Source organism: Bos taurus, chromosome 10 (genome assembly GCF_002263795.3).
Source record: "Bos taurus isolate L1 Dominette 01449 registration number 42190680 breed Hereford chromosome 10, ARS-UCD2.0, whole genome shotgun sequence".
Lineage (NCBI taxonomy): Eukaryota > Metazoa > Chordata > Mammalia > Artiodactyla > Bovidae > Bos > Bos taurus.
In genome coordinates this window covers 9865541-9892767 of record NC_037337.1, presented here as the reverse complement: position 1 = coordinate 9892767, position 27227 = coordinate 9865541, and the positions used below count along the sequence as shown (strand labels likewise).

At 42.2% G+C, this 27227-nt stretch overlaps 1 protein-coding gene across 1 annotated transcript in view; it reads left to right on the top strand.

The window, feature by feature from the left end:
- The window catches only part of ARSB (arylsulfatase B), a 180723-nt gene that overhangs the window by 111164 nt on the left and 42332 nt on the right, over positions 1-27227 (top strand). The window contains 1 exon segment of the mRNA NM_001101175.1: positions 7343-7413. Within this exon segment, the coding sequence (NP_001094645.1) occupies positions 7343-7413 (71 nt within the window).

Sequence of the window (27227 nt, the reverse complement as noted above, 5' to 3'; positions counted from 1 at the left end):
TTTCCCAGCACCACTTGCTGAAGCGCTGTACTTTTTAAGATTCCACGCAGAATGGTATCATACAGTATTTGTCTTTCTCTGTCTCACTTCACTTAGCATAATGCCTTTCAGGTCCATCCATGTTGTTACAAATGGCAAAATGTCTCTCTTTTTTAGGGTTGAATAGTACTCCATTATGTATATCTACCACATCTCTTTTATTCATCCATGTGATGGTGAAAACTTACTTCCATATTTGGCAGTCATAAATTTGCTGGGTCATATGGTAGTTCTGTTTTTAGTTTTTGAGAAACCTCTATTCTCTTTCCACAATGACTGTACCAATTTGCACTCTTACCACGAGTGTATGAGGGTTCCCTTTCTTTGTATCCTCACCAGATTTGTTATTTGCATTCTTTTTGATAATAGCCATTCTGACAGGTGTGAAGTGATATCTCGTTGTGATTTTGACTTGCATTTCCATAATGATTATCGATGTTGAGTATCTTTTCATGCGCCTGTTGACCACCTGCATTTCCTCTTTGGGACAATGTCTAATCAGTTCTTCTTCCCACTTTTAAATTGGGAGAATCAGTTGTGTTTTTGACAAGGATGCCAATATAGTTCAATTGGGAAGAATAATCTTTTCAATAAATATTACTGGGATACCTAGATATTCACATGCAAAAGGATGAAATTAAATTCCTACCTCACAGAATACACAGAAATTAACTTAAAATGGATCATAGACATGAAAGTAACAACTAAAATTATAACAGTTTTAGAAGAAAACATAAGAATAAAACTCTGTGACTTTGGATTAGGCAGTTTCTTAGAAAAAAATACCAAAAAGCAACAAAAGAAGAGATAAGTTGTTCTAAACCAAAATTTTAAACTTTTTTTTCTGCAAATGATACTATCAAGAAAGTAAAAAAACAACTCACAGAACTGGAGAAAATATTAGCAAATCATGTATCTGATATAGGACTTGTGTTCAGAACATATTAAGAATACTTGCAGTCAATCATAAACAGATGAATAGCCCATTTTTAAAATGAGCAAAGGATCTGAATAGACATTGCCTCCAAAGAAGTTGTATAAATGATCAATATACACATGAGAAGGAAAATGTAAATCAAAACTCCAGTGAAATACCCCTTCATACCAGCTAGGATGGCTGTAATAAAAAAGACAGGCATTTGTAAGTACCACTAAGAAGAGGATAGGGAGAAATTGGAATGCTCATACATAGCTAGTAAGAGTGTAAGATGGTGCAGCTGCTTTGGAAACTAGTTTAGCAGGTCCTTAAAAGTTTAAATATATAAAGTAGATGTAGCAAGTCTACTCCTAGATACACCCCCAAGAGAAAATAAAACAAATGTCCATACAAAATCCTTTACATAAGTATTCATTATAGGCAAAAAATGTAGAAACAACTCAAATGGCCATAAAATGATGAGTAAATAAAGACATTATGATATATCCATATGATGACTATTATTCAGCCATTTAAAAGGTAGTTGTACTGATACATGCTATAAAATGGATGTACCTTGAAAACATTATAAATCATATGGTTTGTAAGTTATATTTCAGTAAAGCTAATGTGACAAAATAATCAACTTGGATACTTTTGTAAATCTTTATGCCCAAGCTGAACCCCGGATCAATGAGATCGTTCTCTTATGGTGAAACTCAAGCATCAGTATTTTTTAAAGTTCCCCAGGTGATTGCATTTTGTAGCCAAGATTGAGAATCACTGCTCTAGAATCAGCTCTAATCTAAATGAGCTTCTAATTTAGGAAACTCTAGAAAAGTTCAGATCCCAGTAAGAGGACTCCAGGAAATTTCCACCAGTCTCGCTACTCAAAGTGTGGTCCTCAGACCAGTATCACTGGGGACCCTGTTAAAAATGTAGATTCCTGGGCAGCCTTCACCCTGGCTCTAGTAAATCAGAATCCACAATTTAACAAAAGCCCCAAGTTATCTAAAGTTTGAGAAGCATTGCCCCAGGTCAGTGATTCGCAATCTTGGCTGCATGTTGGAATCATCTGGGAGTTATACTGATGCCTGGGTTCCACCCCCCAGTGATGCTACTGGTATGAGGTACAGCATCTGGATTTTAGAAGCTTCTAGGTGATTTTAATGTGATACAAATTAAGAATAACTGGTATAAACGTACTGTTTGGGGACATTTAATGGCAAAAAGAAGAAAAGACAAGTATTTTAAAATAAAATATATTTTGTTTTCAACATAGAGGACTGAGGAACATGCATAAACAAATGGAGATCATTGGTGTCAAAAATTTCCAGAAGCGCAGGGAAGGAATGGGAGTAAGACAATAGTAGGGAAGGTTTGCCCTAAAAAGACATTGAAAAAGTAAAAAAAAAAAATGACCAAGCATTTTCTCCTCCAAGTACAAGAGTGAGATCTCTTTTTATAATATACGATTATTGGAGACTATGCAAATTTAAGTGGCCAAGGATCTGTGGTTCTTGAGAGAAGAGTGTTTTTAAATTCTACCACAAAATGTTCAGCAGCTACTTACTGAACTTTTCTGTTTTTTTGCTCTTTAAAAAAGAGTGTTAATATATTAATTCAGCAATAGATAATCCTTCCCAATAACCAGGGTACCAGTGTCCCAGTATTGGTGTCCAGTCCCAGTTCTGGGGAGATTGAATGCTTACAGGCAATGGGAGCTGAGCTGGGCGGGAGGTGCTCTTCCTGGGCATGAAGGACGCCCCTCGCCAACAATGGGCCTCACCTTGTTACGACCGGAGTCTCTCTACCCTCACTGGTCTTTGCAGAATCATGACTCTAAAGTGTCTCCTAGACAGAGTCACAAAGCTCACAGAGTTGGTCTTCGTGATCTCTCATTTCATCCCCCTCCACCAGCCTTAGTCTCCACGTGCTCTTCCCCGGGTGACTTGAGTCTGCTCTGTTTCAGCATCAATATACGGCACGCTTGTCTCCATTGAAATGAGCCACATGGGTTCTGTGCCTTCAGGAGTCGGGGTGTGTGTGTGCGTGTGTGTGTGTGTATGCATCTGTGTGTGTGTCTGTGTGTCAGTGCTCTAGTGATCTGTGCTAACTTAATGCGTAACTGTTAAAGGAAACCCACAGCCCCTTTTCCTCCTCCTCCTCCAGCTTTTCTGCCTCCCTCCTTTCTCCTTAACATCTCCCTCTCTTTTCTCTTATTCCCTCCATCTTAGGCACTGAAACCCTGAACCCTTTATCAAAATGAAAGAAGTGATGTACATGTTGAGACTTGAGAACCAACCCAGTGACCATAATACCTTTACTGTGTTTTCTACCTTTTGTTAAAGGCAAGTCTGATCTTAAACATACCAGGACATTTCTACATACTGAGAGGGAAATCACATGATCAGTTATTACCAGTATGTGATAGCATGAGTGAGTGGCGTGCAATTAAATTCCAAAAATCAACTAATGTGTTTAAGTACTGCAGGTACAACATGACCATGGGTCATTTTCCTGTCTTTAAATTCCCCAATTCTGTAAACTATCTGAGTTTTCTCTTTTCATGCTTTTTAAAGTCTTTATGAAATAATAAAAATGTTCACAAGCTATATACTACCTTAAAAAGAATCTTAAAATTTTTCTGATGACAATAATGATGCATGCAGCTGTATAAAGCACTGTCGAAAGTCTTGTAGTGTCCCAACCCATCCCCCCGTCCCAGCTAATAGTTTGGTGTACATTTTATCATATTTCCATTATCACCATCTTCCCTTTACATGTATGTATGCATTTTTAAAAAATCCACCTGGAGATATTTCTAAAATCCATCACTTTCCAAAGGACTAGCCCCAGGGAATAGGTACATGAGCTTGTTAAGGATTTTAATAACTTCTCATATTTTGATGTGGGGTAACCTTTGCCAACAAAGGTCCATCTAGTCAAGGCTATGGTTTTCCTGTGGTCATGTATGGATGTGAGAGTTGGACTGTGAAGGAGGCTGAGCACTGAAGAATTGATGCTTTTGAACTGTGGTGCTGGAGAAGACTCTTGAGAGTCCCTTGGACTGCAAGGAGATCCAACCAGTCCATTCTAAAGGAGATCAGCCCTGGGATTTCTTTGGAAGGACTGATGCTAAAGCTGAAACTCCAGTACTTTGGCCACCTCATGCGAAGAGTTGACTCATTGGAAAAGACTCTGATGCTGGGAGGGATTGGGGGCAGGAGGAGAAGGGGACAACAGAGGATGAGATGGCTGGATGGCATCACTGACTCCATGGACTTGAGTCTGAATGAACTCCGGGAGATGGTGATGGACAGGGAGGCCTGGCGTGCTGCGATTCATGGGGTCGCAAAGAGTCGGACACGACTGAGTGACTGAACTGAACTGAACCCAAAGTTTGGGCTTCCTAGGTGGCCCTAGTGGTAAAGAACCCGCTTACCAATGCAGGAGGCTTAAGAGACATGGGTTCGATCTCTGGGTCAAGAATATCCCCTGGAAGAGGGTATAGCAACCCACTCCAGTGTTCTTGCCTGGAGAATCCCATGGACAGAGGAGCCTGGCAGCCCATAGGGTCTCAAAGAGTCAGACATCACTGAAGAGACTTAGCACACATGCAACCCAAGATTTATGATAATTCAGTTCCTTTAAATGTACATGTAGTTTTCTTGACTTATTTAATAACTTGAAGTCTCTAATGGTATTTGGTTATTGTTTAAATCACTTGTCTTATTTTGTATTTCCTTGGCTTATATCTCTGACCACGTCCTTATCAAAATATCCTGATTAGTAGATTTTAAAAAGTAGCATCACTACATACATGACTTAAAAAGGTTGGTTGACTTTTAGTTTTTTCACTCCTGTCTGTATCATGAGATTCTACCTGCGATGATTTTCCCCAGCAAATAATTCATCACTGGGATTACTCATAACCTTTAGTTTCAAAATTCATCTCTTGCTATTAAGTTTCATTATTTTGCAGTATCTGTGGCTCTTCTGAATAATGAAAAAATGAAATGAATGATATACAGATAAAGTGAAAGTGAAGTTGCTCAGTTGTGTCCGACTCTGTGCAACCCCAAGACGGCAGCCCCCCAGGCTCCCCCATCCCTGGGATTCTCCAGGCAAGAATACTGGAGTGGGTTGCCATTTCCTTCTCCAATGTGAGAAAGTGAAAAGTGAAAGTGAAGTTGCTCAGTCGTGTCCAACTCCCAGCGACCCCATGGACTGCAGCCCACCAGGCTCCTCCATCCATGGGATTTTCCAGGCAAGAGTACTGGAGTGGGGTGCCATTGCCTTCTCCTGATATACAGATAAATTCCCTTTAAAAATTTTTGGAAAAAATATCTTTTATTTAACCATGCCTAGTACTTTGGGATATTCCAGTGAGCTCTACTTATAAAGATGAGAAATCTGGAAGTTCCTCCACCTTCTTTCTTGTCTTTTTTTTTTTTTTTGGATTGAATGAATTCTGTTTTGTTTTAGTCCAGAAAAGTCATACCTTTGTTTCTAAGTTACCTAAAATTTCAACATGTAAATTTTACTTTACTAAAATCTAAATTTAATGTACAGTTGTATCCTCTTCCAAATAATACAAAGACTTTCAAATGTTTTTATTCTGATTTCCCCTCCTGACTTACTTGCTATTTTTATCAACCAGATTTTAGCTCTGTTTGCTTGCTTTTTTTAACCTCACAAATTAGACATCACCATTCTGTTAAGATTTGCTTATCTTCATCTTTTTTTTGCTTATCATCCCTACTTATATTCAGAGCTTCTGGGATGAAACCCTAGTTCCTATCATTTTGGATTGGTTGACAGTCTCCATGATATACAGGTCATTAGTTAAATGTGTCAGGAAGAAAATGAGAAGCCCCAGGAAATAGCCCCCACACATGCACAGAGCTGCCCCCAGGCCTAGAAGCATCCTTGTATGTTTTCCTCCCACTCTCTAGTTAGAGGCTTTTATGGAGTAGAGAGGAAAAAGGAAATCTTATAGAATCCTGAAGTTAAATATATTCACTTTAAAGGATTGTTTCTTATTCTGAGACTGTATTTGTCCTAACTTTTGTTGCCATTAAAATTACCTTTATTTTGTAAAATAATGGATGGTGATGATAGTTGAAAGTTTTTTTGGTTTTGTTTTTTATTCATGAGGTTTGTTTTAAGTTTTCCATGCTTGGCAAGTATAACATTGCCGTTCACAACCCAGATTTTTTGAAAATTTACGAGTCCTTGAAATCCTAAACCACTACTGTAGACAACTAACTGTGAGTTTGGTATGTGGACATTGAAGCATGTATTCTTGGTTACATTAGGGGCTTTATTGGTTATTCGGATGTGGACAAATCCTGTAGTATTAGTAGTATTTTGCAACATTATGTTGTATTATCAAGTAGTCCTTCGGAGTCTCCCAACGATTGAAGTTATGTCTAAGAACTTCTTCCATAAGGCTGGATCTATACGAGCAAAGTGATCTGGGTGCTTTTTGCACACCTTGTGTACAACTGGTGATGTTTATGCTCCCAATTTTTAAAAAAAAACACTCACAACCAAATATTTGGCCAATAACTTACTATGTGTCTTTCTCATTTGAAACATGAGCAGGTTGAACTGCTTTCCAAGTTTGTTTTCAACACTAATGTGAGTTGTGATTGCACTTGCACATATGGCAGGATACAGGAAGCTTGGGGCTGGTGCACTGGAATGACCCAGAGAGATGGTATGGGCAGGGAGGTGGGAGGGGGGTTCAGGATGGGGAACACGTGTACACCCGTGGCGGATGCATGTTGATGTATGGCGAAACCAGTACAATATTGTAAAGTAAAAAAATATATATAAATTAAAAAAATAAAAAATAAAAAGTCTTAAAGAGATATAACTATTTCATATGTATTTATATTGCATGTAAGTTTCACACTATAAATTTAGATGCAGAAGACACTCATTTTTCTCATATGGGCTCATTTAAAAGGCTGCATCTGTGATATGGGCACTGCCATCTTAGCAGATGCCGTTTCTTCCTTTCCCTGTGAGTGCTCAGTGTGGAGCCTACACTAGAGTTCTCATTTCACTGCTGTAACGAATGGTCATGTTTAAATACAGTCACATTATTTATTGCAAAGGGTCACAGAACTCATCTTTGTAATGGTCACATGCTTGACACTGAAGTTGTTATGTAAACATTCAGTCATTGTGACAAGGTAGACAAGCGATGACTACTTGAAGATGCACAACCACAGATTTTGGAGGCCTCTGAATTCATGACGGAGTTGTTAACTGGCAGTTTTGTTATTTCCTATAAGTACAAGGAAAGGAAGTATTACAGTTACTCATACCCATTTGAAAGAGGAAATTAACATTTTCTAAAAAATTCTTTTTCAGTGAAGGAAGCCCGTCCCCCAGAATGGAGCTGCTGCACAATATCGACCCAAACTTTGTAGATACTGCACCGTGTGAGTACCTTGTTTATTGCTGCTAACTTATGTCTCTTTGGCTTACAAAGATGGTTTTATTGCCCAGTGGCTCTCTAGCCTAATTCTCCTTTTCCACTTGAGTTCGCTGTGAAAGTGAACATTTCTCCATGGCACCTGTGCCACCAGTGTCCCTGGGCTTTGTTGACACACACGGTGAATGCTGCTAATGAGCTATGTGACCTTCTAAGCCTGTTCCCTCCCCGAGCCCCAGCTTTCCCATCTATAAAAGGAGAACCCATTGCTGCCCTATAAATACATTCTTCGGTACCGTTTTTCTAGATTCTGTATGTGTGCGTTAGAATATGATACTTTTCTTTCTCTTTCTGACTCACTTTACTCTGTATGATAGGTTCTAGTTTCATCCACCTCATCAGAACGGACTCAAATGCATTCCTTTCATGGCTGGGTAATATTCCATTGTGTATATGTACCACAACTTCTTTATCCATTCATCTGTCGATGGGCATCTAGGTTGCTTCCGTGTTCTAGCCATTGTACATAGTGCTGCATTGAACATTGGTGTATGTGTATCTTTTTCAATTTTGGTTTCCTCAGGGTATGTGCCTAGGAGTGAGATTGCTGGGTCATACGGTGGTTTTATTCCCAGTTTCTTAAGGAATCTCCATACCGTCTTCCATAGTGGCTGTGATCAATTTACATTCCCACCAACAGTGCAAGAGTGTTCCCTCTTCTCCACACCCTCTCCAGCATTTATTGTTTGTAGACCTTTTGATGATGGCTATTCTGACTGGTGTGAGGTGATATCTCATTGTGGTTTTGATTTGCATTTCTCTAATAATGAGCAGTGTTGAGCATCTTTTAATGTGTTTGCAATGGAGAAACAGACATAGAGAATAGACTTATGGGGAGAGGGGAAGAGAGGGTGAGATGTATGGAGAGAGTAACATGGAAACTTACATTACCATATATAAAATAGATAGCCAACAGGAATTTGCCGTATGGCTCAGGGAACACAAACAGGAGCTCTGTATCAACCTAGAGGGGTGGGATGGGGAGGGAGATGGGAGGGAGGCTCAAAAGGGAGGGGATATATGTACACCTATGGCTGATTCATGTTGAGGTTTGACAGAAAACAGCAAAATTCTGTAAAGCAATTATCCTTCAATAAAACAATAAATTACAAAGAAAAAAAGTAAGTCAGAGAAAAGCAAATATTATATATTGCTACATATATGTGGGATCTAGAAAAATGATATAGATTATCTTATTTGCCAAGCAGAAACAGAGACACAGATATAGAGCTCAACCATATAGACCCCGAGGGGGAATAGGAGACGGATGAACTGGGAGATTGGGATTGACATATATACACAATTGATACTATGTATAAAATAGGTGATTAATTAAGAAATATTGCTATGATGACAATATCCCCTCAGCTTATCTATGGGTTCAATGCAATCTCTTTTAAAATAGTGGCTGGGTGCAAGTTGAGAATAGTTTTTACATTTTTAAAATTTAATTTTTATTTTAGAGTGGGATGTGCTTGATCTACAATGTTGTGTTGATTTTGGGCGTGCAGCCGCTGGTTCAGTTGTACATATGTGCTTGCACACTCAGTCGCTTCTGCCGTGTCTGACTCTTTGCAGCCCTATGAACTATAGCACCCCGACCCCCAACCAAGGCTCCTCTGTCCATCGTATTATCCTGGGAGGAATCCTGGAACGGGCTGCCAGTTCCTCCTCCAGGGGATCTTCCCGACCAGGGGTCGAGCCCATGTTCCTCCTTTGCAGGTGGATTCTTTATCACTGAGCCTCCTGGGAAGCCCATACGTGTACATGTATCTGTTCTTTTTTGATTTCTTTTCTCGTATAGGTTATTACAGAATACTGAGTGGTTTTTACATTTTTTTTCAGCTTTGTTATTACTTCCTTTTAGATCTTTTTGAAAAGTGAAAATTGTAGAGGGCGGCTCAAGAGGGAGGGAACACGTGTGTGTACCCATAGCTGATTCATGTTGATGTATGGCAGAAACCAACACAATATTTAAAGCAACTATCCTTCAATTAACACTAAATGTTTTAAAAAAAAGGAGACCCCATCTTTGAAAAGCCAGTTCCCTCTCCGAGCCCCAGCTTTCCCATCTATAAAAGAAGAACCCATCTCTGAGCCTCCCTGTAACCGTCAGCGTAGTGCTGTTATTGCCCCATTCTTACCTGAGAGTGTCAGAACCTCCTTCCACAAAACTCAAGGCCAAATCATCAGCTTGAGCATGAGCAAAAGGGGTGCAACAAGGCTGTATATTGTCACCCGCTTATTTAACTTACATGCAGAGCACATCATGAGAAACGCTGGGCTGGAAGAAGCACAAGCTGGAATCAAGATTGCCAGGAGAAATATCAATAACCTCAGATATGCAGATGACACCACCCTTATGGCAGAAAGTGAAGAGGAACTAAAGAGCCTCTTGATGAAAGTGAAAGAGGAGAGTGAAAAAGTTGGCTTAAAGCTCAACATTCAGAAAACTAAGATCATGGCATCTGGTCCCATCACTTCATGGCAAATAGATGGGGAAACAGTGTCAGACTTTATTTTTTGGGGCTCCAAAATCACTGCCGATGGTAACTGCAGCCATGAAATTAAAAGACACTTACTCCTTGGAAGCAAAGTTATGACCAACCTAGATAGCATATTCAAAAGCAGAGACATTACTTTGCCAACAAAGGTCCGTCTAGTCAAGGCTATGGTTTTTCCAGTAGTCATGTATGGATATGAAAGTTGGACTGTGAGGAAAGCTGAGTGCCAAAGAATTGATGCTTTTGAACTGTGGTGTTGGAGAAGACTCTTAAGAGTCCCTTGGACTGCCAGGAGATCCATCCAGTCCATCCTAAAGGAGATCAGTCCTGGATGTTGATTGGAAGGACTGATGTTGAAGCTGAAACTCCAATACTTTGGCCATCTGAGGTGAATAACTAACTCATTTGAAAAGACCCTGATGCTGGGAAAGATTGAGGGCAGGAGGATAAGGGGGTGACAGAGGATGCGATGGTTGGATGGCATCACCAACTCAATGGACATGGGTTTGGGTAGACTCTGGGAGTTGGTGATGGACAGGGAGGCCTGGCGTGCTGCGGTTTATGGGGTCTCAAAGAGTCAGACACGACTGAGGGACTGAACTGAACTGAAATCAGCCAGCACATCATCTGATCAGGCTGCGCAGGTGCTTCCCAGACCTGCCAAGTCTCATAAACCTGTGATTTTCCTGGCAATACTGCAACTTAGCTTGATTCTGCCAAGTGCCTAAATTAACCCAGAGGGAACCCTTTTAATTCCTGCAGGGAGAGAGGCCATGTGGTGCTCCCACATCCCCATAGGTTGTAATGCGTGCAACAGCCCTTTATAAATACCATGCTAGTGGCCCTGATCCCCCTGTGTCATGAGTTAGGACCTAGAAAGTGTTGACTATTAGACCCTTTGCCAGGATCTGTCATCATCCCTCGTTGTGAAACTGTCTGCAGGAAATATTGCTCTGACATTCCCTTCATTCCTTTGGGTGCTCCCGTCCACTCTTTTAGACATACCACTTCCCCGTGGTTCAGGCTCTTCTTACTCTTTTTGTCCTCTCCAGTCTGTGCTACAACCTGCCTTAGGATTTCCCTGCCCGGAGGATGACTGCACAGTAATTCTGAGTGTGTCACCAGACATTTGGGGCCCAGCTCTCCTTGCCAGCCTCACTCTAGGCCCTTCCTCCATCTTCTCACTCTCCTAGACACTTGCCATTTCCAAGTATGCAGATCGTCATCCTTAGGTCTTGAGCATGCTTTTCCCTATTCCTTTCGCTGCTCCTCCAGAATTTTCCTCATCCCTTAAAACCCAGTACACTTGTCCCAGTTCTGTGAATGCTTTCTGAAAACCCCAGAGGAAACAGTACTCCTTCCTGTCCACATATATGCACCTGCATATGCTGCTGCTGCTGCTAAGTCGCTTCAGTCGTGTCCAACTCTGTGCGACCCCATAGACGGCAGCCCACCAGGCTCCCCCGTCCCCGGGATTCTCCAGGCAAGAGCACTGTAGTGGGTTGCCATTTCCTTCTCCAATGCATGAAAGTAAAAAGTGAAAGTGAAGTCGCTTAGTCATGTCCGACTCTTCGCAACCCCATGGACTGCAGCCTACCAGGCTCTTCCGTCCATGGATTTCCAGGCAAGAGTACTGGAGTAGGGTGCCATTGCCTTCTCCAACCCCTTCATATATGTCTCTGTATATGCTATGCTAAGTTGCTTCAGTCATGTCTTACTCTCTGTGACCCCATGAACTATAGCATGCCAGGCTCCTCTGTCCATGGAATTTCCCAGGGAAGAATACTGGGGTGGGTTGCCATTTCCTCCTCCAGGGGATCTTCCCGACCCAGGGATCAAACCCAGGCCTCCTGCATTGCAGACAGGTTCTTTACTGCTGAGGCACTTGGGAAGGCCATATCTCTGTATGGCGTTGACCACATTTTCCGGTATGTGCCTACATTTCCCACTTAGCTGAGAGCTCCCGGACTTCAAGTTTTATGTAATATTTATCTTTCCATCCTCATAAGTTTACACAAAAACCTGGCACTTGGTAGGTACTCTGTGAGGATTATTTAAAGACTGAGTGAATGGTTGGAGAAGGTCTGGGATGGAATAAAGACCACCTAGAATCATTAAACCTGGAAAGGAAATGGTCCTGAGATAGGGAAGAATGGTTACAGGATGGAGAAATTTCTATTTCTATTGGAGTAAACATATGTCAATAGAGGCAAGGGTAGTAATATATCCAATATGCTAGCCACTAGGCTTGTGCAACTACTGAGCACTTGAAATGTGGCTAACTGTAGATCAAGGTGTGTGTGCTGCAAACCTAAAACACTCATCCGCTTTTGAAGACTTCGCACAAAAACTATAAAACATATATATATTATATATATATATTTATTTATTTATTACTGGTTGAAATGGCAGTGCCCTTGTTGCTCAGCTGGTAAAGAATCTGCCCACAATGTGGGAGACCTGGGTTCGATTCCTGTGTTGGGCAGATCCGCTGGAGAAGGGATGGGCTACCCACTCCAGTACTCTTGGGCTTCCCTTATGGCTTAGCTGGTAAAGAATCCACTCACAGTGCGGGAGACCTGGGTTTGATCCCTGGGTTGGGAAGAGCCCCTGGAGAAGGGAATGGCTACCTATTCCAGTCTTCTGGACTGTAAAGTCCATGGGGTCGCAAAGAGTTGGACACAACTGAGCGAATTTCACTTTCATTTCCCTTGGTATATCAAGTTTAAATATATTGATTGTAATTTCAGTTATTTCCTTTTCCTCTTTCAATGTGCTTAATAGAAAATTTTAAATCACACATGGCATTTGCATTACATTTCTGTGGGTCTAGAAGAATTGTTCTAGAAAGTACTAGGAAATGATTTGATCAGCTTCAGAGGAGCTTCAGGTCTGTGAGAGGATCACAGACCTATGGTTAGCTACTATGGAGATGCATCGATTGTTTAAACTCTTCTCTGCCCCAGCACACCTGGAGATATGACACATTCCAGCCCATAGCTGATTCACTGGAGCAGTGATGCATAGCCAGGGGCCAGTCAGGTAAGCGTCTCTCAGGGTGGTAAGAGAGAATAAAGGGGAAGTAGGGATGGTTTTCACAACCTCTGAGTAGCTTAAGGCACTGCAAAGCCCAGTATGACATCCAGGCATGTGCTGAAAAGGCTGCCCACGCCATAATGGCTGTAAGATGTCCTCACAGACTAAGTTCCACCTGCAAATGAGAAACTTCAACCCCCTTCACTCACTGAGCTGTGTGTTGTCTTGGCATCAGAAGTGGGAGCTTGAGAACTGTATTCCTGTGTGATGGGCCACAGTGCTGCTTGCCGTGGGGTTCTTAGTATAACCTGCCATGAATTTTTGCCGTCTTCCTCAAAGTGCCCCTAGCAAGGTAACAACACAGGCAAAAGATTTTTCCAGAGTAAGAATTGGGGCATGGAAATCAGGAGAGAAAACTGTCTTCATCTTGTCATTCATAGATTATGAGGTCTGGAGCAGGTCCCTTCACTTTTCTGGAACTTGGTTTCCCACGTATTAATTGATGAATGGAAACCCTTCGCTGCTGTCCCAGATTTAGGACTTCTTCCTGGCCATCTGCTCCTGCTCCCCACCTCCTGGAAGCCCACCCCAGGCCTTCCTGTTGACCCTCCCTACTGCTTGAGGACTCCTGCTCTAACCCCTGAGTGTGAGGAGGGGCATTGTCAGGCCCTGGCATCAACATGGAGCCATATTCACTATCGGTTCACAAAACCAGAGCATTTCCTACTTTCTGTGCCTGTGGGTAGCAATGTGCCACCTCCTTCTCATCCCTGTTCATGGGCAACATCATGGGTCTTTTCTGCTCAGTTTTCATATCCATTTCAACCCACTGTGGGGCAGAATTAGAAAAAGGGGATCTACCTTTGGGGTCCTGCTCCTTTCAAGGATGACAATACAAGCCCAGTTCCTTTTCTGTGCAGTTAATTTGTGGGAGGGAAATTAAATCCAGCTATAAGACAGTATATATTTGTAGGACAGTAAGACTGCATGTCATATTCATAGAATGTGTTTTATGATTATGTTCTAGAGGCTTTTGTGGAATAAAATCAGAAGGTAGCCCATGTAGGGTACAAATGAAGGAGAGATGACTGGGTCACTGTTATCATGGAAACATTTCTTTGCTTTCTAATGCCAACACTTCTCATATGGTTTGTGCTTACTTATGGGAGAAGAGAGTAATATTCCACCCCCACCTTCCCCAAAGCCACTTCCTTATCTGTGAGGTGAAAACTGAATTAAGTGACATCTGAGGTCCCTTCCAGCTTCAGCATTGTGTGGGTCTCTACAGAAGTAGGACCAACAGAGCAAAGCTTACCATTTCTTCTTTGTCACTCTGCTGGAAAAGATGCACTTGTTAATAAGCAGTGGTGTAGCCAAAGACATGTTTGTAAGTAGACGAACACAGGTGATAATGTTAGAAACGGTGTAAGAGTTAGTCGCTCGGTCACGTCGGACTCTTTGCAACCCCGTGGACTGTGGCCTACCAGGCTTCTCTGTCCATGGAATCCTCCAGGCAAGAATACTGGAGTGGGTAGCCATTCCCTTCTCCAAGGGATCTTCCCGACCCAGGGATCAAACCAGCATCTCCTGTGGCGCCTGCACTGGCAGGCAGGTTCTTTACCATCTGAGCCACCAGAGGAAGGTAAACATTATAAGAACTCAGTTCAGTGCAGTCGCTCAGTTGTGTCCAACTCTTTGCGACCCCATGGACTAAAGCACACCGGGCTTCCCTGTCCATCACCAACTCCCGGAGCTTACTCAAATTCATGTCCATCGAGTCAGTGATGCCATCTAACCATCTTGTCCTCTGTCTTCCCCTTCTCTTCTCACCTTCAATCTTTCCGAGCCTCAGGGTCTTTTCCAATGAGTCAGTTCTTTGCATCACATGGCCAAAGTATTGGAGTTTCAGCTTTAACAAAAGTCCTTCCAATGAATATTCAGTACTGATTTCCTTTAGGATTGACTGGTTGGATCTCCTTGCAGTCCAAGGGACTCTCAAGAGTCTTCTCCAACACCACAGTTCAAAAGCATCAATTCTTTGCCTCTCAGCTTTCTTTGTAGTCCAACTCTCACATCCATACATGACCACTGGAAAAACCATAGCTTTGACTAGATGGACCTTTGTTGGCAAAGTAATGTCTCTGCTTTTTAATATGCTGTCTAGGTTGGTCATAGCTTTTCTTCCAAGGAGCAATCGTCTTTTAATTTCATGGCTACAGTCACCATCTGCAGTGATTTTGAAGCCCCCCAAAATGAAGTCTGTCACTGTTTCCATTGTTTCCCCATCTATTTGCCATGAAGTGATGGGATCAGATGCCATGATCTTCGTTTTCTGAATGTTGAGCTTTAAGCCAACTTTTTCACTCTCCTCTTTCACTTTCATCAAGAGGCTCTTTAGTTCTTATTTGCTTTCTGCCATAAGGGTGGTGTCATCTGCATATCTGAGGTTATTGATATTTCTCCCGGCAATCTTGATTCCAGCCTGTGCTTCATCCGGCCTGGCATTTTGCGTGATGTCCTCTGCGTATAAGTTTGCTCCAAGCACTAGAGTAGTGTGAATTATTACACGATTTTGTTGTTACTACATCTTTCCCACCTTTCTGGCCAGTGTTCTGAAACATCACTGCATCACTCCAGTTTTCCATCTGCTGTCTCTCCTTTAGTGGGTCTCGTTGGCAGTGGTGAACCAATGTCTCCTCCTATCATGGATTGTAGGAATTGATGTTAGACTTTTCTGAAGGAAGTTCTGCCTTCCACATAGGACCAGAGCCCCTCAAAAGCTGGCCTCTTGCCTTGTAGCATCTATACCACCTCCCCCTTATTCTAAGAGTACAAGTCACCACAGAAGCCCTTCCTACTAGCGGAGTTAGGGTTTTTTCCATGGCCGCATACCTTGGTAGGTTGTGGCTTTGATATTAACAGTAAAAATGTTTCCAAAAGACTGGTGTGTACACGCACACACCAGAGGTCAAAGGGTGAGCCAGGAGATTCTGCAGTAAAGCATAAAGAAATCTCAGAGAGCCGTAGATCATACCAATGAGGGTGGCTACAGGAAGGGAGGGGTGGAGGAAGGAGAAGAACGGCCATTGAGAAGGATGTGACTTGGAGCGCTTGTGCACTGCTATTGGGAATGTAAACTGGTACAGCGCTCTGGAAACAGTGTGGCAGTTCCTCAAAAATGTAAAAATAGAACTGCCGTGTGATCCAGCAATTCCATACCTGGATATATGCCCAAAAGAATTGAAATCAGGGACTTGAACAGCATTGTTCACAGTGGCCAGAAGGTGGAAGCCACCCAAGTGTCCACTGAGAGAGGGATGGATAAACAAAATGTACTACATACAATGGAGCATTATTACTCAGTCCTAGAAAGAAAGGAAAATTCTGACACATGTTGCAACATGGTTAAACCTTGAGGACAGTATGGTAAATGAAATATGCCAGTTACAAAAAAAAGACAAATACCGTATGATTCCACTCACATGAGGTACCTAGGGTAGTTGAAATCGTAGAGACAGAAAGTAGCACATCGACTGGTGTACACACCAGTCTTTTGGAAACATTTTTCTGTTAATATCAAAGCCACAATCTACCAAGGTATGCCGCCGTGGAAGGCAGAATGGGAGTTGTTGCTTTTTAGTGGATATTGAGTTTCGGTTTTATAAGATAAAGAGTTCTGTGGACGGATGATGGTGATGGTAGCACACGAATGTGATCATACTCGATGCCACTGAACTGGACACTTGAAAATGGTTCAGACAGTAAATTCTATGTTATGCATTATATTGTACCAATATTTTAAAAACTAAAAATAAATGAAATTTAATCCCCCTGCCAAAAGCATAGAAACTCCATGAAGACAAGATCTATAACTTTTTCTTTTATTGCCGTATTTCCAGTGCATAGCACAGGCCTACCATTATACTAAGTCCTCAATAAATATTTGTTCATGAACGATGACTAGACCAACAGGTTATATAGTCTTTGTTTTATTGTATCTTAGCCTTTCTTGAACCTGAAAGTGCCTCCAGATGGCAATTCACACTCTCCTCTTAAACCCTGAACTCACATCCTACATTTTGTGCCTAAGAAAAAAAAAAGCCACAAGCTGCTTTTTATTTTAATTAACGTTATCACATACAGATGTTTGAAACTACTTATCCAGCATATAAATGCCCACCCTCACCCTTCCCCTCATGGAAAATATCCAGTGATGTGGCATTTTCCCTGCCCACTTCACCTCTTTACCCCAGACTTCCTTGATGGACAAATGAAAGAAAGTGAAAGTGTTAGTGACCGAGTCATGTCCAACTCTTTGGGACCCCTTGAACTATAGCCCACCAGGCGCCACTGTCCATGGGATTCTCCAGGCAAGAATACTGAAGTGGGTTGCCATTCCCTTCTCCAGGGGATCTTCCCGACCCAGGGATCAAACCTGGGTCTCCCGCACTGCAGGCAGATTCTTTACCGTCTGAGCGACCAGGGACAAATACACATAAATAAAATCCCCCGGCTGGTTTCAGCTCAGCTGGCTTCCCCTCTGAGCTGAGGGTGCAGCTGCTTCTTGCTGGTCTCTGTTCCCGTTTCCGCCTTTCTGGAAAGCTCCCTTTCATTGCTGGCCTGGGCACTGGCTCTCTCAGTGCCCGCAAAGCCGCCTCTGCTTTTATCTCTCTTGCCCCGGGCCCCCGGCCAGTGTCAAACATATGGTTTATAATTGCTTCCCCGTGTGCTTTGAGGAAACCTCTAATTCATCTTCAGAGGCTCTGTTTTCAGGTGACCTTGCATGGACACATTTTGGTCTCTGTTCAGGTAGTACCTTTTCTCTTCCTTCATTGCTAAGAGTAGATCCTAAGAATTATTTATTCTCCCCTCCTATCCTCCCATGTCTTTAAAGGGTTTCTTTCTAGCAGGTCTCAGGGTCTGTCTCCAGCTGTGCAGGGTGGGCCGTGGAGGAAGCCTGTGCAAGAGCCTGGGGCGAGGGGATGGTACTGTTGAAGGTGATTTACGGGAAAGCCTGGAAACATCCAGAGGGTGGGGAGTTAGCTGTGATCCCAGGTTAGGCTCCGAGGTCCTACAGGTGTGAATGCCACTCGGCCTGGTTCTAAAGCACTCTGAAGCCCCAAATTCTGTGGTTCCCCTCGGTTCTAGTCAGCCAGTTCTAGTCCCTGTCCTGCCTCAGACCAGGAGGAGAAATGATTTCAAAGGTATTAGTCTGCCTTAGAGAAAATGTATGTGCTCATTCTATATACCCAAGGCTTGATCTGGGCTATTCCGCGGTAAAGACGCTACTCCGTCTATGACCACAACTCACGTTGGAAGTCAGATGTGGCTTTCAGTGAATCGTCAGAATTCTCACACCCATCCACGTGTGTGACCTGACACACACACACACATAAAGTGCTCAGCCCCCGCTGGCAGAAGCATGATTAGACATGAAGGGCCCTGACAGATGTTAGCATTTTCCACTCCAAAGGCCAAGGCTTCAAAGTGATTCTGTACGTCTTCGTCACTATAGCATCGAAAGGGCCTCTTCTCTTCAAAAGTTATAATAGGATGTTACTTCTGCTCATGATTACAGGGTGAAAGAACAGTCTTCACTCCCTCCCCTCCTCTCACACGCACGTTTTCTGTGGTAAAATGTTCAGGTCTGTAGGCCAGATCCAGGAGTGGCCCAGGTCTGCATGCTTGGAGCTGCTCCCTGTTTTCCTCTTTAGAGCAAATTCAGATCCACTTCCTGATGCTAAGGTGCCGTTTCTGAGGTGATTTGTTCAGTAGACACTGCCTGCCCACCATAGGTATACAGTTATAGGTGGTTGCTGTTCAGTAGCTAAATTGTGTCTGACCCTTTGTGACCCCATGAACTTCAGCACACCAGGCTTCCCTGTCCTTCAACTCCTGGAGCTTGCTCAAACTCATGTCCATTGAGTCGATGATGCCATCCAACCATCTCATCCTGTCACCCCCTTCTCCTCCCACCCTCAATCTTTCCCAGCATCAGGGTTTTCTCCAATGGGTTGGCTCTTCGCATCAGGTGGCCAAAGTATTGGAGCTTTAGCTTCAGTCCTTCCAATGAATATTCAAAGTTGATTTCCTTTAGGATTGACAGGTTTGATCTCCTTGCAGTCCAAGGGACTCTCAAGAGTCTTCTCCAGCACCACAGTTCGAAAGCATCAATTCTTTGGTGCTCAGCCTTCTTTATGGTCCAACTTTCACATCCATACATGACTTCTGGAAAAAAACCATAGCTTTAACTATACGGACCTTTGTTGGCGAAGTGTACAAGAGATCATTTAGGGTTTAGCTTTTGTTGAAGGAGGACATAGACACAGCCCCTCACTTACCTGCTTGACAGCTGTTGGTGGGTCCCAGCTGCCAACAGCCACGCACAGACTCCTTAGCCTGCCTCCTGCAGCCTCTGTCATTTCCCTCAGCACCACTGCAGCATCCTCTGCCATCTTTCTTTGCTTCTCTGACCCTTCTTGAGGGCCCAGGTCACATTCTCCTGCTCCATGAAGCCCTCCCCGACCCTCCGGACTTGAGTCCCTTGAGTTTTTCTTGAGCATATTAAGACACTGAGATCTTGCTTCTTCCTCCTGCAGTTATTTCTGTTTATGGTTTCCCAATCCAGAGCCATACATTCCATGGAGGGCAAGATTTCATCATATAGCTCTCTTGAGGCCCTTTGTATAAGGAGATGTACACATCCCCAAAGAAGGCATGCTGATAAGTTAGGCATTTAGGTTGGTTATCATCTGCTCATTTAATCAGAAGACATCTAGCAAGAGCAGTAATACCATACATTATTTCAAAGCACTTTCATGTCTTTCTGGGCATATTTGGGAAGTAGCAACACAGGACGGCTTTCTGTCATTCAACCTGAAATGATATATTGAGCAGGAAAAAAAAAAAAGTTAGGTGGAATGCATGAGGCCAACCAGCTGTCAGTGAGATTTCCCATCATTGCATGGAGTACCAGCAGCTAGAAGGCACCCTGGCAGTCAGTTCAGCTACCCACTTTATAATCCAGATGGAGAAACTGAGGCAGCAGGTCACACACATGTAATAAATGTGTCTGCAGGTCCAGGCTTCATGTATAAGATACAATCTACTGACCTCAGAGGTCTCTGTTTTCTGTTCTGCATGATTTTGTGAAAAAAGTACAATCACCTCACTCAAATACTCAGCATGTTGATGGAGGATTATACATTTAAATGAGGCTGGGGAAGCAGATCTACTTGTGACACTAACCTTGCTGTTTCACATGTAACCTGATTCTGTGGATGATGGCAGCTTCTCTTTGCAAGGCTTGTTAAGAAACTGTGTTTGTGCCTCGTGGTAATTATCTCTGGGGAGGGTGGTGGAACAAGGGAGCGGGGTGTGGCTAAGGCAGAGTAGCCTACTGGACATGTAGAGTCCCAGAGTATCAGAAAGACCTGGATTTGAGTTCCAGCTTTGACTTATTTCTTGTGAGCTGGTAGATAAGTTCTCTGTGTCCTCTGTTCCATCACCTATAAATTGAGGACAGTTACAGCTGTCGCCTGTAATATGTTCAAAAAATATATACTGACTGTTGGGATTGGAGGTGTAGTGTCCCTACTTTTTATGTTCTATATTTCTGCAGTTTCAATTTTTAGTAATGAGCACACATTGTTTCCTTAACCAGGAATAAAGCCATAAAAATTATTTTTTAAAACCAGCTTAGAGGATTCTTGTGAGATTGTAATATCTGGAAAACTGCTGGGTTCTTAGCGAGTGGAAGTGGAGGCTGTACCAGAGTTCTTGGTCCCTATGCCCACCTGTCCTGGGTCAGAGAAGCTGCTGCTGCTGCTGCTGCTAAGTCACTTCAGTCATGTCCAACTCTGTGCGACCCCATAGGTGGCAGCCCACCAGGCTCCCCCGTCCCTGGGATTCTCCAGGCAAGAACACTGGAGTGGCTTGCCATTTCCTTCTCCAATGCATGAAAGTGAAAAGTCCAAGTGAAGTCGCTCAGTCGTGTCCGACTCTTAGTGACCTCATGGACTGCAGCCTACCAGGCTCCTCCATCCATGGAATTTTCCAGCAAGAGTACTGGAGTGGGGTGCCATTGCCTTCTCCGACAGAAGCTAGCATGTGACAGCATTTTTCCTCAGCTGTTAGTCCTGATACCCTGACCGTCTGAGTTGCCATTCTTTTTCTATATCAAATATGAGAGCTCATTTTACAGCTTGTCACAGAATTAGCAGAATTTTGTGTCTTCTCTTGCTGCCAATGTTTGTCTGCAGAGGGCTGTCAAATTTTCCTTGGTGTGGGCTGGTATGAGCCCTCAATCACAGAACCTAAATACTGATACCTCTTCTCCTTTTTAATTTTCAAAGGCTTTTAGTCTTTCTCCTTGACTTTGGGGAGTACTAAAGTGTGTTTGGAAATTTGGCCTTTCTGATGCTGAAGGCCGTCCCACAAGCCTCGTTTCCCGCCCACCCCACTTCACACAGGGCATCTCAAGTAACATACATCAAACCTTCGCTGTTAACACTTGGTGCTGGCGTACTGGCTTTCATCCTGAGAAAATAAATAAACCAAACCAAACCCACAGCACTTTAAAAACACTAATTAATCCTCACCACAGGCCTAGACTACACAGAAATGGCAAATCCCACTGCCCCAATTTTATGTTTGAAGAAATCAGAGTAAGCACCTTTTTTAAGGCTTCTCAGGGCCAGATAACAGAGGCTGACTTGAAGGGCTTGGGCCGGGCCTGCCTCTGGGAAATGGGTGTCTGGCCATGTGGTTACTTGCTCAAAACCTCACTTACATATCAGCTTAATTTTTTTCCCCCAAGGTTATGTTGACACCACACCCTCTCATTTCCAACTGACCTCTCATTTATTTGGCTACTTTTCTTTAATTCTGGTAGAGCTTAGAAATTTTAGCAATGGCTTCCAAGAGTAGCCTGACAATTCTAATTTACTCAAAGGTCGATGCTGATTTGGATACTCAGCACAGAAGTAGGCCACCGTCCAAGTCATCCCTTTCAGATCCAGCCCCTGTGCCCACTCCACCCTCTACACTGAAGGCATCTTTGTAGCTGGATCTCTTCAAGTTTTGGGAATGTGCAGACTAAACTCCCAGTCTAAACTAGGCATCTTTCTATCTCAGTCCCCTAGTCCCACAACCTATAAGGATAAAGATAGATGTATACTGTTCTTGAAATTGTCAACCATAGTATTTTGGAAAGACCTAAAACCTCACTAAATTTCATGGGACAAATCCAGTGCAGTTAAATTGTGGTAAGTCTACTTTCTAAATATTGATTAATCTGGTCAGATTTTTTAGGGGCTTTAGTAAAAGCCCTGCCTATGTAAAAGGCTGAAATGAAACTTTTAAAAACATTTCTGAGAAGTAAGCTGTAAAAAGCTGAGGACGTGGTCTGCTTTAAGTAACCTATAATGTAATATGTTGGGCTACCCAGGTGGCACTAATGGTAAATGGTGGCACTGCCTGCCAACGCAAGAGACATAAGAGATGCGGGTTTGATCCTTGGGTCGGGAAGATCCCTGGAGGAAGTCATGGTAAGCCACTCCAGTATTCTTGCCTGGAGAATCCCATGGACAGAGCAGCCTAGAAGGTTACAGTCCACAGGGTTGCAAAGAGTCGGACACGACTGAAGTGACTTAGCGCACACACACGCAGTGTAAGATGTCAGTGATCAGTCATGGCATGTATAGAATAAAACCTGTTACTTCTGGCAGCGAATACCTAGAGAATAAATACATGGCCTCTGCTTCTGAAGAGCCTTTTGAATCAGAGGAAAGTATATATATAGGCCTAGGAAGTGACATTAACACAGTTATAAAATAAAGTAGCAACAAATGATAAGCGATAGAAATCAAATACATAGGCTCTAAGGAGAAAGGAAGAAATAATGAAAGGCATTTGGGGATGATTAGGGTAGATTTACTCAAAAAGCATAGCTTTAAATTTATTATCTCAACAACTTTGGTTTTATCTTTCTGGATTTTTATCATCTTCCTCTCCCATTAAAACACAAACTCCACGAGGGCAGACGGTTTCATCTTTCATATTCGTTGTTGTCCCTAAGCATCTGGAGCAGTGACACAACCAAAGCAATAGTCAAATAAATTTCCTTCTTTATTTAAAGAAAAATGAAAAAAGGAAAGACCTGGGAAAGACTTCAACAGATCCTTTAAAAAGAGATTAGATGTCAGAGGTACTTGATTTGTAAGAGCTAATGTTTGTTCATAAAGTAACACAAAAACTTTAGATCTGGCTTAATTAATAGCAGGCAAGCATCAGACACTAGTGTCTTTCCTAATCATGACAGGAAGTCATGATTATTTTGACCACTTATTCATTCCAGAGCCTTTCTTCTATATCATTTTATAAAAATTCCTTTCAGAAAATAATTTGGTCTTTATCTGACTTTCAGCTCCTTTCTCAAAAGAGAAAATAAGAATAAAAGAGGAAAGAGAAAGAAACTCAGCTCAAGTACCACCCTCCCTTCTAATCATTTGCCTGAAATGTAAGAATTATTTGTAAGATAAATATGTCATTGAAAGAAAGTTGAGGATTGGATTTTGGTTATTTCTTGGACAAGGTAGAATGTAGTATCTGATTTCTGTTAACAACTAATGTTTAAATATTTTAATGTTAGAGACTGAAAAAAATCTAAACCTTTCTCTTTTCTCGTTCAACTGTATTTTCAAATTTATGTGAGGTTGTTTTTTTCTTAATCTTTCCTCAAATTATAAAGGACAGCATTTATCCTACATGAAGCTCAAATGAATATACATTCTTTTTAAATGAAAATATTGACAGTCTAAACCAAATTAGAAAAGAATGGAAAGAGATGTATTACATAAACCATCAGACACTTGGAAGAGCATGCAAGCAAATCTAAGAGCTGCATGTTTTTCATAATTTTATATTTTCCCTTTTAAAAAAAATTTCACTTTCCAGATTGTTGATGGTTTGGCAGCTCCACGGATGACATCAACTCTTCCACTGTGCAGTATCTGCTTTCTTTTAGATAACTTGAGGGCGCTTCATCAAGTTTTGGTGATTAAGTTGATTTTAAAAACCAACTGGGTTTGAGTTTAAATTCCCCTAACTGCTAAATCAAACACATTCTTGACCTTAGGCCTGCTTGTGCTGCTGCTGCTGCTGAGTCGCTTCAGTCGTGTCCAACTCTGTGGGACCCCAGAGATGGCAGCCCACCAGGCTCCGCCGTCCCTGGGATTCTCCAGGCAAGAACACTGGAGTGGGTTGCCATTTTCTTCTCCAATGCATAAAAGTGAAAAGTGAAAGTGAAGTCGCTCAGTCGAGTCCGATTCCTCGCGACCCCATGGACTGCAGCCCACCAGGCTCCTCTGTCCATGGGGTTTTCCAGGCAAGAGTACTGGAGAGGGATGAGGCCTGCTTGTAAGCACTTTTAAAAACTATATTGCACATAGACTGCTTTATTTATTGAAGGAGAAGTAAGCAAGTGAGAGAAAAACACACTTCTTAAAGTTCCTGATCATATCGGTCAAAATGCACTGTACTGTCAGTGTGGTACTCCAGCCATTCAGATGCTTTCACGCCAAGCATCCTCTTTTCTCTTACTTAATCTGACACCAAATCAAGAGGATAATCACCTTGGCAGGCATTGTTTTCCCACCTCAGAAATTACAGAGTGCCCTGAGCTCTAGTCTCTTTCAGCAATCAGGGACAGCTTCTGACCATCAGCAAGGCAGTGATGAAAAGATTAGACTAGAAGTTAGACTGTAATGGGGAAGAAGAAAGCAGTCTCTGAACAGTACTAACAACTTTTCCACATTGTCTAGGAAGTCACTTGTGACCATACTTGTATTCCAAAAGTCTGATCTGTCACCTGACCACAAACCAGTGCTTCTCAGATTAGAATAGGCATGTGGACCACTCAGTTGAGTTGGGCTGGGCTGGGGCCTGCATTCAGTATTTCTAGCAAGCTCTCGGGTGGAGCCAATGCTGCTGGCTCTCTGACAATACTTTGAGTAGTCCCTAGTCTAGGAAGGCAGAGAAGGCAATGGCACCCCACTCCAGTACTCTTGCCTGGAAAATCCCATGGACGGAGGAGCCTGGTGGGCTGCAGTCCATGGGGTCGCACAGAGTCAGACACGACTGAAGTGACTTAGCAGCAGCAGCAGTCTAGGAACGACTTTTACCGGATTTGAAGCTCAAGATTTATAATTTAAAATATTTGCATGAATATTTGATTGAAGACTAAATATTTTTTGTGTGAGATATGCAGTTAAAGACAGAGATACAAGACCTTAAATCTCAGACATGTTTTATAGGTCTTCATAAATTTCCCCTAAGTCCCTATTTAGGCTAACTGGACAGGAATTTACATTGCCTTTCTCATTATCTAGATGTCAATTGTTTTCCAATCCTAAAGTAATCCGGCGTTTAATGAAAAACATCCAAAATATATTTCAGCCAGTGAGACATGAAGACTTTAGAGCTTATCTCAGAAACTTGGTTCCTTTCTCCCTTTGTTCCTGATGTTCTCATTCTGTCAACATTCAGGGGAAAAAAAAACTCAAGCTTCCAAAATATGGTCATTAACTGAGCAACCACCCAGGAAGTGGTTCCCAGCCCTAGAATGAGGAAGCCAATTCTACTCCAGTTCTCTGAGACCCTCCCTGCTTGGGTTGCGGGTTCTGCCTCCTTCCAGGTTCTTCTCTGGTCTTGCAGGGTATTGGGGATGGGTACAGAGAAACTCCAGTGAGCCCAGGAGAGACTGTGTAGAGAAACTGGGAGTCTAAGCGTGCTAAGTGGGAAGTAGGAAAGCTCCCCATGTTCATGGTTTTGTAAATGACTGAGAGGTTACTCTCAAGTGGCTTTTGACATGCATGCATCCATGTGGCTGGTCAAAGAAGTGGCTGGAACACCTGTTGCTCCGTCACCCTGTCTCCTAGGAACACAGAGCATCCTCACCCAGTGTTACTGTGTGAGCTTGTCATACATCCTGGTCTCAGCAAGTTCGTTTTCTTTTGTCACTTCTCAAAATTAGAAATACAGATGTGTCTACAACTTCAGGGCATCTGAAAACATATCTTGTCATCACATTTAGAGGGAAAGTGGTAGAATTTGATGTTCCTATAGTATTTTAAAGAAGAAAACCTATTCTTTTCTTCCCCATGAATTGATGCCTTTGTTTGGAACATCCTAAGAGGAATCAGTATAGTTTTCCTTTCAAGTGTTTAGAGACAGTACAAAATAGATAACTAAAGAGAACTGACTGTGTAGCACAGGTAACTTGACTCAATGCTCTGTGGTGACCTGGGAAGGAAATCTAAAATAGAGTGGATATATTAATATGTATAACTGATGTACTTTCGCTGTACAGCACAAACTAATGCCACATTGTAAAGCAACTATACTCCAATAAAATTTTTTTCTAAATGTTTAGAGATGGACACAAAATATTTTATGCAGTATATAAGAGAAAAAATGCAGAGTAGAAAATTTTGTGTTCATTATTACCTCAATTGCATACAAAAATATGGGCATTAAAATAGGACTAGAAGGAATATGCCAAAATGTTATGATGGGCCATTAGCTTTTGAGAGTGAGATTGCAGATGACTTTTATCTTTTTCATCCTGTTCAGTATAAGCCAAAATTTTTTTACAAGTTGTACTGTTACTCTTGCAATTAAAAAAAAAAAAAGGAACAACGAACAAGGAAACAGAGTAACACTGTGATCAGGCTGACAGGCCCTGAGCCTTAACCTCCTCACACAACATGCCTGAAGCTCTGTGCTGGGACTTGGGTCTGTATTTAATTGTTTGATGTTTTTATGTGATATGGATCTGTGTACTGCCTTGGTGACAGGAATGCATTAAAGTGTCTCAGTAAAGACTGAACTCATCTATTTTTCCAAAATCCATATTTGATTAATTCTACAAAGGTCCAGGTCAAAGTTATTCCTCAAACCTCATTATTTTAATAAAGAAGCCCAAAGTTTCCACGTTTGCCAGGAAATTCATTATCATTGTAAAACAGCAAAAGGTCACAAAATGTCTCCTTCCACAATCAAATAGCATATAAGAAAAATTTCTTATTCTCAACAATTCATTACCCCACCAGAACCAAGAGAAACCTATGACATTTGCTTCAGGGGAAATAAATGTTCCATAGATCATGGAGAAAAATTACAAACAAATTAATGAAAAACAAATACACTCCTGCAGTGTCCG